At 41.2% G+C, this 17,024-nt stretch overlaps 1 protein-coding gene across 1 annotated transcript in view; it reads left to right on the top strand.

Annotated features, from left to right (window-relative positions):
- TENM3 (teneurin transmembrane protein 3) overlaps positions 1-17,024 on the top strand; it is a 451,795-nt gene that overhangs the window by 331,337 nt on the left and 103,434 nt on the right. Inside the window, exons 6-11 of the mRNA XM_047091479.1 lie at positions 1,915-2,129; positions 7,511-7,721; positions 8,199-8,300; positions 8,490-8,684; positions 9,889-10,089; positions 16,531-16,716. Coding sequence (XP_046947435.1) covers positions 1,915-2,129; positions 7,511-7,721; positions 8,199-8,300; positions 8,490-8,684; positions 9,889-10,089; positions 16,531-16,716 — 1,110 coding nt within the window. The remainder of the gene's footprint in view (positions 1-1,914; positions 2,130-7,510; positions 7,722-8,198; positions 8,301-8,489; positions 8,685-9,888; positions 10,090-16,530; positions 16,717-17,024) is intronic.

Genomic DNA, 17,024 nt, shown 5'->3' with positions numbered 1-17,024 from the left:
CCCAGTTCAACTGAATCCAAAGCCAGTCTTCTTAACTCCTTTCCTAGCCACACGGATCTCTCTGCTCACCATTGCTATGACATATGTCCAGTTTCACTTTCATGTTTTTAATTGTAATGTTGACTCCAACTCAAAAACCTTATCCTCCCTGTCCTTCAGAGTTTGCCTCAGAACTTTGAACCCTTCTGTGAAATCTTTCAACCACCAGCCTGCGACTGCTATCACCTCCCTCTGACCCTTAACCATATGTGGCTTTAGATTGTCATTTAATTCGCCAGGTTGAAGGGGTTGTCCTCCCAAACACGTAATTAGTTGCTTGATGGCGGAAGCCATGGAAGCCCGAGTAGATAAGTAAGTAATCTCTACGATTCTACTCTTTGGTTGATATTTGTTTCTATTGCCTACAATTCTCTGTCCCTTAGTAAATGCTCAAAAATGGTCTCAGTGTTAAACTGATAACTTCTCATAGAGAGAAGACTCACTCCTCCTGTCATTAGAGTAAGATAGCTCACAGCACTGTAATTTGAAATTAAACCCTCTAAATTCTGAATGGCCAACTTCTCTGGAGGCTACTATGTAATAGATATTATGTAATACCTGAATTCATATTCAGAATAATATTTTTTAAGAGAAAAAAATGATAGGAAGTCAACTTTGTCACTTTGAAAAGTTTGAATTAACAGAGGAAGGATAATTTTCCGGTTTCATTCCGTTCCTTAGCCTTCACGGACCTTTTTTGAATAAGAGACAATGTGGTTTTATTTCTCTTTAAGGTAAATTTGTAAAACCTGCCCTATCATCCTTTCAGGATACCTGAGAAAGAACGTTAGCAAAGAGGGAAGGAGGGGAAAACCATACCAAAAAATGAGAGTCTTGGATCTGTTTTCTAAAACCAGGGGGCGGCAGAGACTCAGGGAGCAGAGTTTTTATTCCTACAGGTTGAGGGTCATTGATAGGGGCAATTCAAGTACGGCTGGTGAGGCTGCAAATGAATTTGAGATGAGGGTCAAAAGAAAGCAAGCTTGCGTGGCAGCCTTCTCCAGTATCTTTGTGAGAATTTAAACTTACTCCTCCCTCCCTCCACCACGTAATCCCCTACCCCATCTCTGCCTCCCTTCCAGCATCTGAATCTTTATTCATTCTGTTTAGTTCAGAGGGAACTACCTGAATCAGTGCCATTGATTGGTTTTGTTGTTTGCTTAAGGATTGATTTGGAAATCTCCATAATCCATTCTGCCTTAATTTACGCTTGCAGTGTTATGGTACGTTTAGAAGGACTGATTAGTAACAGTCTTAATCTCTCCCAAGAAATAACAAGACATATATTTGTAAGATAATCATGTTTCAAGTGATCAGGAAAGACCGTAGGTGCAAAAAGAGTTTCAACAGTAGACATACCTCGGGGGAGGGGGAGGCAAAGGATTTTGACTTCAGTATTTCTTTTTTTTTTTTTTAAATTTTTTTTAATGTTTATTTATTTTTGAGACAAAGGCAGAGCGTGAACAGGGGAGGGGCAGAGAGAGAGGGAGACACAGAATCTGAAACGGGCTCCAGGCTCTGAGCTGTCAGCACAGAGCCCGGCGCCGGACATGAACCCACGAACCGTGAGATCATGACCTGAGCTGAAGTCGGACGCTTAACCTACTGAGCCACCCAGGCGCCCCTTAAATATCTCTTTAAAAATACGCTAAGTCAGAATTCATTGAACAGCAGTAGCTAACAAAAAAGCTTTTAAAGTGAAAAGTACGTTAGAGCATTTCATTTATCAGAAGATAAAATGCCTCAGCATTTATTGAAAAGAACTTTTTGAAAGGAAAGCTGTTTTGTCGTTCGAGGGTTTTTTTGGTGGGGGGTGAGGGGTCCGTTGTTGTTTTTTAATTTTTCATTGTTTTTCCATGGATCTCTTCCATGCAGGAAAATTAGGTGGATTTACACAAGAAAATAACACCATAGATTCTGGAGAACTTGATATTGGCCGAAGGGCAATTCAAGAGGTTCCTCCTGGGATTTTCTGGAGATCACAGCTCTTTATCGATCAGCCACAGTTTCTGAAATTCAATATCTCTCTTCAGAAGGATGCACTGATTGGAGTATATGGCCGAAAAGGCTTACCACCTTCCCATACTCAGGTAAAAGTGGGCTTTGTTGTCAATAAGATGGAAACTGCTAGTTTGCATTTTTGAAGTTATTCTGTGTCTTGAGTTCAGTTGTTTAACCGTTGGACCTCTTTCGTATTGATCGTTTACGGTGAAAAGAATTTTGAACGTAGGTTACCCTTATCGTGAGGTTTTCGAATAAGTAGGAAAAACAGCATTTTCTTCCTGACTTGTGTTAATCATTACTGACCAGCTAAAATGTACTAAAATTTATGAGTAGCCAAATGAAAATATTGAACATCATCTGAGCACCTAGGAAAACCTCATGGATTTTCCAAGTGTTTTACGAAGATTCCGTGGGAATCTCAGACAGTCTTATTCCTTTCATGTAATAGATGCATAGTATTTTCATCTCAAACGTGGCGTTCACGCTGTCGGAAATATATTGTATTTTTTCTGCTTAATGCCAGCCTTACTGTTAGTAAAGAAATTATGGAAACAAAAACATAAATATGATGAGTGAACTTGATCGACTCAAGCCACGATTCCTCAAATAAAGAGGAGAAACAGCTTTCACAGATAACCAAGGGTGATCACCTTAGTGTGGCACTCGAAACAATTCAAATATTCTTCAACCATACGTCGATTGAATAACTTTAGAGGCAGTTCGCTTGCATGAAAATTACCTTACAGGTAGAGACAGCTGCTAGCAATAACTCTACAGGCTTTTTCATAATCTGATCCTGGGTCAGGGTATGTAATTTGGAAATTGTGGTTTAAAAGAGGTCCCGTTATGTCCAAGAGAAATTATTTAAATTACCCACCGTAAATTTGGAGCTCAGACTTTTCCCACCATCAACTAGTACGTCAGTCCAAAAATGTGATAGATGGTTAATTAACATTGACGGTTGGGTGAGCCTAAAAGTTTCACACTTGATAATCAGTTTATTTACCCATAGAATTGCATGCAGATTTTCATTTGATTTATAAACTGAGGACTGGAGGATTTTCATGTCTGCTTTATATAGTATGTAATTCTGTGAGACATGCTTTTCCTATACCCTAGGAATTGTAAAGAAAAATTGATCAAATAGTAATGAAAGAATCATGTCTTTAAAGAAAGATGAGTAAGGGAGAGAGAGCCTGGGTGGCTCAGTCGGTTAAGGGTCCAACTCTTGGTTTCAGCTCAGGTCATGACCTCACAGTTCGTGGGTTCGAGCCCCACATCAGACTCTCTGCTGTCAGTGCTGAGCCTGCTTGGGATTCCCTATCCCCTCTCTCTCCCCCTCTCCCGTTCATGTGCACCCTCTCTCTCAAAAATAAATAAACATTTTTTTTAATGTTTTTGATAAAATAATCTATAAAGATTTAAAAAAAGAAAGATGAGTCAGAAACTTTGAACCATGCTTTCTCTTATGGATCAGGGAAAGTTTCACATACATATATAAATGATATAGCTGTGAAATTTTTGAATATCATGCTTTGGTATATCATTTTTCTGATCATGGTTTTCATGTCTATATTATTAAAATAGACTTAAAAAAAATTTTTAATGTTTTATTTATTCTTGAGAGAGAGAGAGAGACAGAGCATGAGTGGGGGAGAGGCAGAGTGAGAGGGAGACACAGAATCAGAAGCAGGCTCCAGGCTCTGAGCTGTCAGCACAGAGCCCGACGTGGGGCTCGAACTCAGGAACCGTGAGATCATGACCTGAGCCGAAGTCGGTCGCTTAACCGACTGAGCCACCCAGGCGCCCCAACCCATTTAAATTTTTGATTATAATTATAATTCACTCCAGTGCCTGCTACAAGTGATAGTGGCTGGAAAGCAATAACCAGGTCTTCTTAAACAGAGTGGGTGTCTGTAACGTTAGTTATGGCAGAGAGATTGCATTTATATCAATAGCCCAGTGATATAGGAAAAAATATTTTTTTCCTTGGAACCATATACATGATTCAATCACTTTTTTATAACTGAAGAAATATGCCTCTAAAGCTAAGCACAACAGTGAGTGTGTAACCCGTAAACTCCAGAAAATAATTTCCAAAGAAAATTATTGTGTGCTTTACAGATTTATTTAAAGATTCAGGGTTGACTCTTTCCTACTTATGTATACCATGTAAGATTAGAGAAACAAAAAGTGCAGTTTCAGGTTTTCCCATCCTTCTGGTATTTAAATCCAGTATACATCATACCCACTTTTCCTTCCGGCCACAATATATGTGTTTAACTAGATTACGCATTTTCTTAAGCTCCACGGTTATTAGAGTTCTTTCCTCTGGTTTATTCAAGATCAGTAGAGCAAACAACTGTTTCTGAGTTCAGTGTTTAAACATGAAATATGCTATAAAGCAACCCAAACTGAACATTTCTCTGTTTCTGGGGAACGTTAAATAAATCAACCTGAAATAATTAAAATTGGCCGGCCCTTCGGAATAGTCAACTTGAGTTTTGAAAGTCTTTGTGACCCTTTATAAAACTGTCCGTTTGATTGTTGCCAAGGAATCAATTGACTTTCTTCTCCCTGATGCCCAGTTTATTCTCCTGGACAGTTAGAAGCCTAAGGAAGCAATTTAACGCTGTACAGTTAACAGTGTAGTGTATCATTTAAGAGCGTGTGCGGGAAGCCTGTTTCAGAATGGTAGCTGGAAACCTGAGTTTTGTAAGCACGCACCCCTGCGACTCTTTGACCTTGTGACCTTGAGCAAATCACTTCTCTGTGCCAGTATCTGTCCAGAAGCAGTTGAATCAGATGATGTCTAAAATCTCTTCCTCCTGTGTGCCAAAGATTTACAGCAAGCTCAATGCTCCCACCAAATAGTAGATTAAAAAATACAATTAAGTATTCATAGATTCTGAGATTCATAGATTCTCATCCTTTTAAATTTTTTTAAGTTTATTTATTTATTTTGAGAGAGAGAGACAAAGTGAGAAGGGGTGGGGCTGAGAGAGACAATCCCAAGCAGGCTCCACAATGTCAGCGTGGAGCCCGACGCCGGGCTCGATCTCATGAACCGTGAGATCGTGACCTGAGCCGAAACCAAGAGTCGGGCGCTTAACTGACTGAGCCACCCAGGTGCCCCTCATCCTCTTAATAACTGACTTGAGTTAAGCATATGGACAGTCTAACTGCTCAGAAATGAACTACCAGGATACCTTTATCAAAGTCTGACCTTTTGTCTCGTCATCGCTTCCCCAAAGTGGTGAGACTGAATTTTATCCCCGAATAACACAAGACCCAAAGACGTGCCCCCACAAAAAAATCCACATCTCCATCTTATGAATAGGTATTATGAGGGAAAGCCAGTAATAAGTATTACGAAGTAAAACCAGTTTGTCCTTAAGTGATTGCTTTGTACTTTACCCCCTGAGAACAAAGGTTATTAAACATTTCTGTTCCATTAATTTGTTTACTTTTTGTAGACATGGGATTATGTGAAGCAGGGGACTTGTCTTTAGGTATTTGAATAAGCCCCACAAAGGCGTGTGGGAAGGGGTGGCCGACTTCTCTGCATCCCAGTGACCACCACCCCAGCCCTGTGTTACTGTTTCCGATGTGATACAAACGACGATCTCTACAATAAAGGTGGTGATTCCCAGGGTGAGCTTGAGAGGCCAGTTAAAACCCAAAACGTCCTCCCTTTCAATGTTTGCACATACTGTGTTGAGTGTTAGAGGACAAAAATGTTTACGTGCCAAGGAGCCATTAAAAGAAACTTTCCCCCTGCCTCTTTGCCATGTTGATATAAATATTTAAATCCGACGGGGAAGTGGCTTATTTGAGCATAGGCACCTTTCAGAAGTGCTGAATTATTTTGCCTCTGATAATTTTGAAATACAGTTCCAGATGAAAATTTTGTGGGTCAAATATCCACAACCGGTTATCGTTTTCATCCTGATAAGATATAAATGAAAAAAGTTACCGAATGCTAACTGAGTGACAGCTTTTTTGTGTATTTCTCACAACTGCATGATGTCATGAGGTAGTTTTACTACACACACAAAAATAACAGAATAGGCTTTTATATTTAAGTAAAAAATTTAATATGTTGGAGACGGAACTAGATATTCTGAATTCCATCCAATAGTAACATGAGAGATTTGTGATAAGTACAGGGGCAGAACATTCAATCACGAATCTCAGAATCCCAGCAGGTGATTTTCTTCCAGTTTTTAAGGGATTCGTATAATAAACTTTTCTTTAAATAGACCGCTGATGAAATTCCAGATAAGAAATCTATCTGAAGGTAGAATATTGATGATTCATATATATACGTATTCATACATACATATATATATGGTACCGTAAATGATATATATTGTCCCGTAGTATCTCTGTCACCATAAATGCAGGCCTCGGGAATAAAAGGAAACTGGATAGGAGTCCGTAGAAAGTGAATCACTGTACTTTTAAGAAACTCTTATCTAATGAGTTTATTAAAACTATATTGGGAAGTCTGTGCCGTGTCTCCCAAATTCATTGCATTGTCTCTGGTTACTATTACCGATTACATTCCATATTTTTCTTTAGCTTTAAACTCTCCAGTTGAACTCTTCTGGCCACCCAGTGTTCACGATGAATCTTACTAAACCAGAAATCAAGCTGAATGATGATTGACTTCAGAATAGTAGCTGGGCATACTTACTGTTATTCCGTCCCTTCGGAACCCCTCCACTGTTTAATTTTTTAGACTTTCAGTCAGAGATACAAAGGCGTCTTGATGCATGTTTTTAATTTAGCCATAACAAGGTACAAACCCACGGGTTTCTCCATGGTACCCGGGATGGTTACACCAGGGTCGCACAGAGGAGTACGGTGCTGTGGTGGCAAAGGTCTGAGCTTTCTCACAGACCAACTCTCCCGCTTACCAAGTACCTGATCTTGCCGGAGCTCCTCGAGGTTTGGTTTTCTCCACCCTTACAGTGTAAGTATCGGTGCCTTCCTACTAGAAGGGTTGCTACAAGGAGTAAATATAATCCCGGCACAGAGTACGTATCCAATGGCAGTCGTTACCACACGGGTATTAAATAGGAGAAGACGGTAAGAGATTACCTAGCGGTCCAAAATAAGGCTGCTGGGTTTGAAATGTTACAGGTTTATGGCTGTATTTTCACACCGCCTGAGCTCATCAAACTTTTTATCCATTGGGAGAGTCAGATAACTCTGGAAACCGATTGCCCAGTAAGGGGGAAATGATTTGTGAAGTTTACATGGGACAACACTGTGCAGTGCATGGTTCTTACGATCCCTGTAAATGCTACGTGTAGGAGACCTGTGCCATCAGGAACCTTTTTCTGACGTTGTATTTATTAGAGCAGAGGGGAAAGGTTGGCACACAAAACGGAAATGAGAGAAGCAGCTACGACCGAGATCGTTCTGACCACTAAACAGCTGTACTTGTCCTCACCCTCAGTATGACTTTGTTGAGCTCCTGGACGGCAGCAGATTGATTGCAAGAGAGCAGCGGAACCTGCTTGAGCCCGAAAGAGCAGGGAGACAGGCGAGATCCGTCAGTCTGCACGAGGCTGGCTTTATCCAGTACTTGGATTCTGGAATCTGGCATCTGGCTTTTTACAATGATGGGAAAAATACGGAGCAGGTGTCTTTTAATACCATCGTCATAGGTAAGAGCGGTCTGCAAAGCATCTTTTTCCGGGCTATCGCCTGCACAGTGTGTTGAACAGAAACTAAATGGTCTTCACCGATTTGGAGCGATACCTAGGGCGTTAAAGCCTGAGGTACACTGTGAGAGATATTTTCAAATTGTTTATTTACGAATACGTTGGCAAACCATGAAGCACTGAATATTATTCTGGAAGGATCTTGGAGGAGGGCAGTGCGTCTTGAAAACACTTGAGAGCGTCTGCATTTGAAATGGCGATGCTTTGCTTGACTAGTCAAGCTGGTTTGAATAGTCTAGTATATATGAATCCTTTTTTTGTTTGTTTGGTTGTTTGTTTTTTTTTTTTTTTTTTTTTTTGGTTATGGAGCAAGCTATCCGTCATTCCTTCATGTGCAGCTAAGATGATCAAAGTGACAGAGTTTACCTTCTGCGGGAAGCAGGCTACACAGTAAATATCCCTTCTCTCTCTCCTCTTCAGAGTCTGTGGTGGAATGCCCCCGCAATTGCCATGGAAATGGAGAGTGTGTTTCTGGAACTTGCCATTGTTTTCCAGGATTTTTAGGTCCGGATTGTTCAAGAGGTACGCGAGTTAGAGCCTTTTCTTAAGCCAATAGAAAGAGGCTGTAGAAACACGCGTAAATCAGAAAACTCCCAGGACGGGGAAGAAAGGGGGAAACGGGCCGACGCCTTGTCCCAGCGACGTGCTTGTCTTTCAGGACCCCGACCGCAGATGTGGCTGTTGACTCCTCTGTCGTGTTTTATTTCACAGCAGCCTGTCCGGTGTTGTGCAGCGGCAACGGACAGTACTCCAAAGGCCGCTGCCTCTGTTTCAGCGGCTGGAAGGGCACCGAGTGCGATGTGCCCACTACGCAGTGCATTGACCCTCAGTGCGGGGGACGTGGGATTTGCATCATGGGCTCTTGCGCCTGCAACTCGGGATACAAAGGAGAGAATTGCGAAGAAGGTAAACACGCCCATATTTACGGAAGTCCGTTGTGACCGTCCTAAAGGAAGAGACGATCGGATCATTTGTCATCTTTCGTTTGGCAGATGAAGCTTTTTATATACCTCCTCGTGAAAGTAATTAGATCTCCATGCGTATGGTGGCGTCATTTGGTTAACATTTTCACTAATAAGAAAGAGCAAATACCGAAGAGCCCCTGGGCTTCCAGTCGTGTGAATAATTCTTTTTTCTTTCAATCAGAGAAAGTAAGCAAACGTGTGTGACTCGAAGCCCACGATGGGCTGTTGTTTTGCTTAGTTGGTTTTTTATCTTTGCTTTCAGGTTTTTTGTTTGTTTGTTTTGTTTGTTCTCACAGTTTTTCACCTCGAAACCAGCTTTGAATCGAGCATTTTGGCATGTCTAAAAAGACAGGCTAACGGTTGGCTCCATAGCTCAGGGGTTAGAGCACTGGTCTTGTAAAAAGACAGGCTATTGCACGTAATATACGAGTGAAAAAAAGTACATCACGGGTTTGTTCTGTAACCGTATGTAATGATGAGAACCAGGCTGCAATACTGTAAAGTGCAGTTGAATTGTTTTTTCAAAAAGCAGAAAGGCACCATTTCCGTTCTTCAATCAAATTGATTTTATTGATCCGCACACACAAAGTAATGCAATTAAGTCTCTGGAATTAAATTTTCAGGCCATTGACCCTACAAGTGTAAAGTTTTATTGAGTCAAATTGCTAAATTAAATCTCGTCATCTAAAGCACATTAAAGTGAATTAAGAAGGAGAGAGCGTATGCAACTCATTTATTTCTCAAACAGTTTGAGAGTCCCATACAGCTGTCACTGCTCAATGGTCGTAGATTAGGTCAGCTGATACAATTTCGTTATAGAGAAGCCGATACTTATTACTGTCTGATTAAGCAGAACAGAGAGCAATAGTCTGAAATCTCAGGAGCATCTATGTGTGGAATTCATGAAAATTACAAATCCTTGCAAGAGTCTCAGTTACCTAAATGGCATAATTCTGAATGCTGAATTGTGTCATTTTTTTTTTGCATTTTCAGAAACACATTCTTGAAAATGGTAGTCAAATATTTGAGTATCCAAAATTTTCATGTAAATTAGATTGGGATCTAATTCTTTATTCTGCGTGTACTTTGCATGTATGATATCTGCTAGATTTAATTATAAAATTGTTCTCTTTTCTCTACTGTAGCTGACTGTCTAGACCCTGGATGTTCCAATCACGGCGTGTGTATCCATGGGGAATGTCACTGCAATCCAGGATGGGGTGGTAACAATTGCGAAATACTGAAGACCATGTGTCCAGACCAGTGCTCTGGTCACGGGACGTATCTTCAAGAAAGTGGCTCCTGCACCTGTGACCCTAATTGGACTGGCCCAGACTGCTCAAATGGTAAGGTTGAAAAATGCAGCACAGTTGAGTGCTTACTATTGTGTAGCTAACTAAAAATTAAGATCTTTTTGTTTTTAAAGCACACTTATTAAATTTTATATAGCTTTTATCGAAGTGATGGTTTCTAGAAAGAAATGTTAAAAGTGATGAAATTTAGTCGCATTAGAAAAAGAAACAGGCTTAGTCAACTTGTCATTAAAATGTCTCCTTTAGTAGCATTGTAAAGAATATTTCGTTTGTGTAAAATACTCCCTCTTCTAACTCTCAAGGCCTGTGTATAGCTTGGGACTTAAACACATTATCTCATCAACAGAGAAGCCTCAGTTTAAAAATTATTTGACAACATAAGGCTAAACCTGATCACAATAAAGAGTACGTATAGATAAATATTATGATATGCATAATGGTCCAACGCTGATTTTTATATTATAATAATATGATTGCAATAGAAATGGCAGGTAGTAATTTTTTTTCCGTCAGTCAGGTTGTTACTGAACAGCAGCTATGTGCACGGCATGGTGATGGGCCCCGTAGGAATAAATAATGAATCCTTCCTGCCCTCTAGAATAGTGGCTTTCAGATTTTTGACCGTGACCTAAATGACCCATAGCCTCAGTCTTACGTTGTGACACATACATATATAGACTGACATAACTGAAACAAACCTTTACCAAGTGGTACACACTAATGCTTTTCCCTACGTCTTTTCTACTTTTTTGATGCTGGTTGTATCCCATGAATTAATTCCATGACCGTATTAGTCACACCGTACGAAAAGGTAATCTAACCTAGAAGGTTACCGTTTAACTGGGGAGAGGAGACGAACACACATGAAATACTTAGAAACCAGGACGTGCCAGTTTAATGTTTTATTGAATAGTACGTGGAACAATACGCTAAATACAACCAACATTCAGAGGAGTGATCCTGCCTTGATGCACGTGAGGTCCTCAAGGAGATTTTTATGAACATTTCTTGCCTTCTTTTAAAGATGGCAGCTAGCATGGAAATGGGAGGAGGCGCTTTTTGACTAGGGGAATGGTACTAGAAAGTACCTACGAGCGTAGGCTCTGAGATCAGATGCTTGGGTTCATATCCAACCTCTGCTACTTATTAGCTGGGTAACCTTAGGCAGACTACTATATGTTTTAGTTTACCCATCTATAAAGTGAATTTAACCGAGAAATTCTTGGGGCCCCCGGGTGGCTCAGCCGATTGAACATCCAGCTCTTGATTTTGACTCAGGTCATGAGCTCAAAGTTGTGGGATCGAGCCCCGTGTCTGGCTCGGTCATGGGCATGAAGCCTGCTTAAGATTCTCTCTCTCTCTCTCTCTCTCTGCCTCTCTTCTGCTCACGCTCACTCTCACTCTCTAAAGGAAAAAAAGAAAAAAGCAATTCCTCACAGGGATACTTTGGGAATTACTTGAATTACTGTATATAAAGTACTTAGTGCAATGCTTAGTCCAGGATAAATTCTAAATATAGCTACCACCCACCACTGCCACAGCAACTACCATTAACCAAGTTGCACCTCTGAGCCTATCGTTACATACACGGGAGCGTAAAGAAAGAGTATTTGGAGGCAGACGTCGGGCTGGGCCCGATTTGGAGGGACGCAGCTTGGCAATGACAGTTCCGACCGTGGAGAACTCACTGGTCATGACGATGTGTGCCCGCCAGTTTGATGAGAGCAGCCTGTTAGAACTCCCCATCGATTATGTGTCAGAGAACATGACTAGTCAGACTTTGACGGCCCAAGGCGAGTTTGAGAGCTCTCCCGGAGCGTGAAGTCCTGAGAGCGTGAATTCGCGGGGAGATCGTAGAAATGAGAAGGATGAAGCCGGGGGCCGTTTTAAAGGATAGCTAGATAGCAGTTGCTGAAGAGACAGTGCAGAAGTTGACCGGAAGAGCCGGACGTCGGCAACCAGGAGGGGCCGGGGCAGTGGACGCGTCTCTGGAGAAGACAGGAAGCTGGGAAGGGGTGAGGGGCGAGGGGCAAGGCAGGATGCAGGCCAGGCGATGAGGAGAGACCGGTGAGACATGGAGGAAGGATGGCTTCTGTTTGGATACTCAAAGTAAGCAAAACTAAATACTACTAAAGGGGGGGGGCGGTGCAGAATGAGGAGGAGGAGAAGAGGGAGAGGAGGGGAAGTGGGGGGAGAGCAAAAGGACAGGTTTTAGTAATGCTGTTGAGTCTGTGTAGGTTTGGCTTCAGGGAAGGGGTCTGCCTACCCCTCGCCCTGCCCACGCGGATTGCCTTCTCTGCAGACCTGTCGTAACAGTGAGCGGTTAAGAGCAGGGAATCTGGGGCTGAACTGCCTGGCTTCGGGTCTCGAGCGGGCCATTCTGTAGGCGTGTGACGTTCATCGGCTCTTTAGCTCCTCTGTTGCCTCCGTTTCTTTACCTGTGACATGGGGACAATAAGAGTACTACCTTACACAATTAAATTACGACCCGATACAACGGTCGTAAGATGGAAACGAGTTAATATGTGGAAAGCGCTTAGAATCGTGCCTTACACGTGGCAAGTCCTTACAAGTATTAACCATTGACACGAGTAGTGGCAGTGGTGGTGGCGGTCATAGTCATGGTGGTTTGTCACACTTAATTCTTGATTGGTTGAGAGGAGCTTCCACATAAAAGTACTGCTTGGAGGGGCACTGGGGGGGCTCAGTCAGTTAAGCATCTGACTCTGGATTTCAGCTCAGTTCATGAGATCGAGCCCCGCATCGGGCTCTGTGGTCTCTCTCCCTCTCTCTCTCTCTCTGCGCCTCCCCTGCTCGTTCTCTCCCCCTGTGTCTCTCTCGAAATAAATAGACTTTAAAAAAAAAAAGTACTGCTGGGGTACAGTTCCCCAAATGTGAAAATTACAAAATGCAAATTATTTCATCTATTATTATAACCTGATGGCATTAACCTAAGAGAAACCCCCCTACACAGCGAATTAACATGCTTATTTTAAGGGAAAAAAAGACTAGTAATTTTTACAGATCACTCTTTCTTGGCACTTTGAGAAACTTGGGTGACATGGCTGCTACCCTGGGAATCCTCAGCAACACGACACATTCGTGCGCCATTCCTCACCTGCTACAAACTGAATCCCGGAAGCCCACACTAAACAAAGTTGTGTCCAGGCTAAGTCGTAATTCTGATGAAAAGACTTCTGTTGAAGCCTTGAGCAGATACCCTGGGTAAAGGGACAAAGGGACAACTTAATGCCTTTTCTTCCTTGTACTGTCTCTCTCTCATTTCCCCCCAACCTTTCTTCTTCCCGCAGCTCCCTTGCCCCTCCTCCCTCATCCGGTCTCTCTCTTCCTTCCTTTTCCTCTACCTCCCTCATCTCTGGGCCATACATTTTTGGAGGCAGACAGAGGTTTATGTTCGTCACTGCTTCGTAGAAATAGGAGTTGATTCAGATAGCTGGGAGAAGCAAAAACTGGTTTGAAAATTCATGACCGTAGACCAAATAACACGTCCAGGACAAATGAGAGCAAAAAAACATAACCTGGGGGTGGGATTATAGAGAACCCTCAGTGCCTCACTGAAGAGTTTTAGGAAATCATCACCACCCAACATTAGGAAGCATAGGTGCAAGGCATTATTTAAATAACACATTAACTTGTTCTGTCCTTTGTTCTTAAAAACATATTTTATAATCATAAGAATCAAAATAAGCATTTAATTTTTTCTGTTCAGTGTTTGTTTCCCTTTCTGGCTTCTGTGTTAAAAAAAATGCATCCCACACTCAGAAAAATCCAATTAAAGTTTATAGATACAGTTATTTTTATAGTAAAGCTACTTGGTTCAGGTCTCTTATGCCTCCATCAGTAAAATAAGCATACGAATACTAGCTAGAAAATAATACTTGTTTGAAAATTGTCATTCTAATTTGTCTCCCACAATTACCCAAGTAGGAGAGGAATGGTGAAACAGCCCTATTTGTTTCAGATAATGTTATTTAACACGTTAACCTGAATTATTTTATAAAGGAGGGTTTGTAATAGATACTATAGCTCAAAAGATAATTCAGTCTTTGGCCCCTGGCTGGCTGAGTCAGTGGAGCGTGTGACTGTTGATCTCGGGGTCGTGAGTTCGAGCCCCACATTGGGTGTAAAGGTTACTGAAAAAAAGTTTAAAAAATAAAATAAGGTAATTCTGTGATATTGCTATGAATAGCAAAAAAAAAAAAAAGGTAATAGATGTTAATTTAGAGATGAAATTGGCTGCCAACAGCACCTGTCATTATTTTACATATTTAGACTGATTTTTTTTCCCGTGCTTATATAATCATTTTGCCAGTTGAAAATCTAATGGTAGCCATGTACAAAATGACTGATTAGACATAGTGGGTGAAGATCTTTGTCCCATCGCATCTTTACACCCCCAATGAAAAACCAAAAAAACATATTAAACTCTCAATGTATAGAGTTGGATAATGAATGCAGTGCTCTTCTTTGGAATAAATTAATTAAGCTCAGGAAAAAAAAAAGACTTCATTCAACTTTGCTATTAGCTGGAAAAAGACAGAAAACTTAGAAGAATTATCAGTAATTAAACATGCGTCTATTCATCCTGTGAAAATATCCTGGTTCCTGTGCCGGAAATTTATCTGCGTGTTCCACAGTTGCCATCTAAAGTTTACAGACACATTGTAGGTAACTTACACTTGTGGCTGGAAGTTGACCAGCAGCATTATTGGGAATTTCTAACTAACTGAATCCCAAGGCAGAACACTTTACCAGCTACTTCTTTTGTTGTTGTAGAAATGACCTTCGGATCTCTAAATTCAATAAGAGTAGATTCTGCAGCTGCAGAAACATTTGGTTAAGCTGCTACAAGAGAAGAAATGAATTATTTCCATCAGAAAGCTTATAGGTTTGAAAGCAACCGAGTTTTCCTCTCTCCTCATCAGCAGTTTGTCCATTAATTAGCCCTTCAATTCCACTTCAATTAAATTAACTCTAATTAATAAGTTCATTACAAAGATTGACGCACCTTGCTCAAAGCTAGTGTGCTAAACGCTGATAAACACCTTCGCCCTAATGAAAAATTGATTAGATTGAATAAAAGGGGTACCTCAGAAAGAAACCTCTCTCTTCTGGAGCAGAGTTGACGTTCTGTTCGTCTGAAGTTAATCAAACCATCTTGGATCTCTTAATCAAAAATTTAATTCAAACGAGATGAAAAATGTGGCTTGAAAAAAACATACCCCACTCTCTTCCAGTGAACAGTCCTGGCTGTTGTTTATAAGAAATGTTACAACTCTCACAGTGCCTTGATACGCTGTTTAAGATTCTGCAGGACTGAGAGACAGAATTATGGTGTCTGAGAAATGTTATTTGGGCAGTGAGTGGGGGAAATAGGAACGAACATGTGGCCACATAAACAGTTACTGGTTTTTAATTTAAAAATAAGGCTGTAGTCTATTTCCTCTTTGTTTGAAATGATTGCACGTTTTTATTGTTCAGCATTGTTATCTTTGCAAGAAAAGCAAAACCAAACGACGGTCTTACAATCATAGAAAAAAGCGGTAGTTGATTTTATTGAACTTTACATGTAAAAAGTAGAATATGAAATACCCTTCGAAGTTTTCTTTCTGTGTGTGTGTCTGTCTAATCAAATAAGCTTTTAAGAAAGGTTTTGAAGAAAAAAATGACTTTAGACACGATTCTTTTTAACGATGGAACCTATTATGGTTTTGAAGTCCTTTGGTAACTTTCAGTTATTCTGATATCTGAAAAACCTAGCTTGTGCAGTGACAGAGTCAGTAGCCACATACATTTTTAAACTGGTTTTCTATTATCGTTCGTCTCTGTCAATAGTACCAGTTTACTGGATAGGAAAAACAACAATTTCTTTTACTCAACCAGCATGTGTGTGTGTCAGAAGCAAGCCAATGTGCAAACCACAAAAGGCTCTTTTTAATAAAAGTTTCTGAATATTTTAGAAATCTGAACCATAGAGTTAGAAATAACCCCTTTGCAATTCTTGCTATACGGGTGAAACCCAACTCCTGCCGAGACACTGAAATATTTCATTAATTTTATATTAATTTGATGTATGTGTTTGTGTGCATGGCTTCTCCACGGCCAGAAGACCCTGTGGGATACATTACGTGTGTGTATTTTCCTCTCGCTATGAATCACGTGTTCCGTTTTGTTAGTAGCCTCTATACACATACAATATAGGAAATGATTTATAACAAAATTGTCATGGGTATTTTATGCACGATTACAGCAGCGTATTAAACGAAATGATGAATTTAAAAAGTGCATGTTTACCATTTATAATGCTTACTAGTCGATGCGAAAATGTGCTCAGTATGTAAATCCTTTGTATTTATTTTCAGTGGTTTTGTTTTTAAGACGGAGCCCTGCTTATTCATTCTCCTTCTCCCCGCCGCCCTCCTCCCCTGCTCTCTTTCCTCTTTTTCAATACAGAAATCTGTTCCGTGGACTGCGGCTCGCACGGGGTGTGCATGGGGGGCACCTGTCGCTGTGAAGAGGGCTGGACGGGCGCAGCCTGCAGTCAGAGAGCCTGCCACCCGCGCTGCGCCGAGCACGGCACGTGCAAGGATGGCAAGTGCGAATGCAGCCAGGGCTGGAACGGCGAGCACTGCACCATCGGTAGGCCCCGCCCCTCGCCCCGCCCCCAGCCCCGCCCCCCGCCAGCCCTGCGCGCGCAACCGGAGGGAGCGCCCTGGTTCCTGGCTGTTTCCCTACTTGCAAAAGCTGATTTCCTCTAATTAATTTTCATTCGTCTTTCTGGAAAAAAAAAAAAAAAAAGAATTGCTTCTTCACATCAGGGCCTCGTGTTACAACGGCCATTCGGTTCTTTTTAGAACAGCTGTCACAAGTATGAGGTATAAGAATTTGGTGGTTTGTGATGGCTACAAAAATTGACTCACCTGCAGATGATTTCATTTCTTTTTTAT

This window comes from Lynx rufus, unplaced genomic scaffold (genome assembly GCF_022079265.1).
Source record: "Lynx rufus isolate CCGP_SWC_20201006 ecotype Redwood Valley unplaced genomic scaffold, mLynRuf1.p SCAF_3, whole genome shotgun sequence".
Classification (NCBI taxonomy): domain Eukaryota; kingdom Metazoa; phylum Chordata; class Mammalia; order Carnivora; family Felidae; genus Lynx; species Lynx rufus.
The sequence above is the reverse complement of the archived record's forward strand: the minus strand, read 5'-3'. Positions and strand labels throughout refer to the sequence as shown.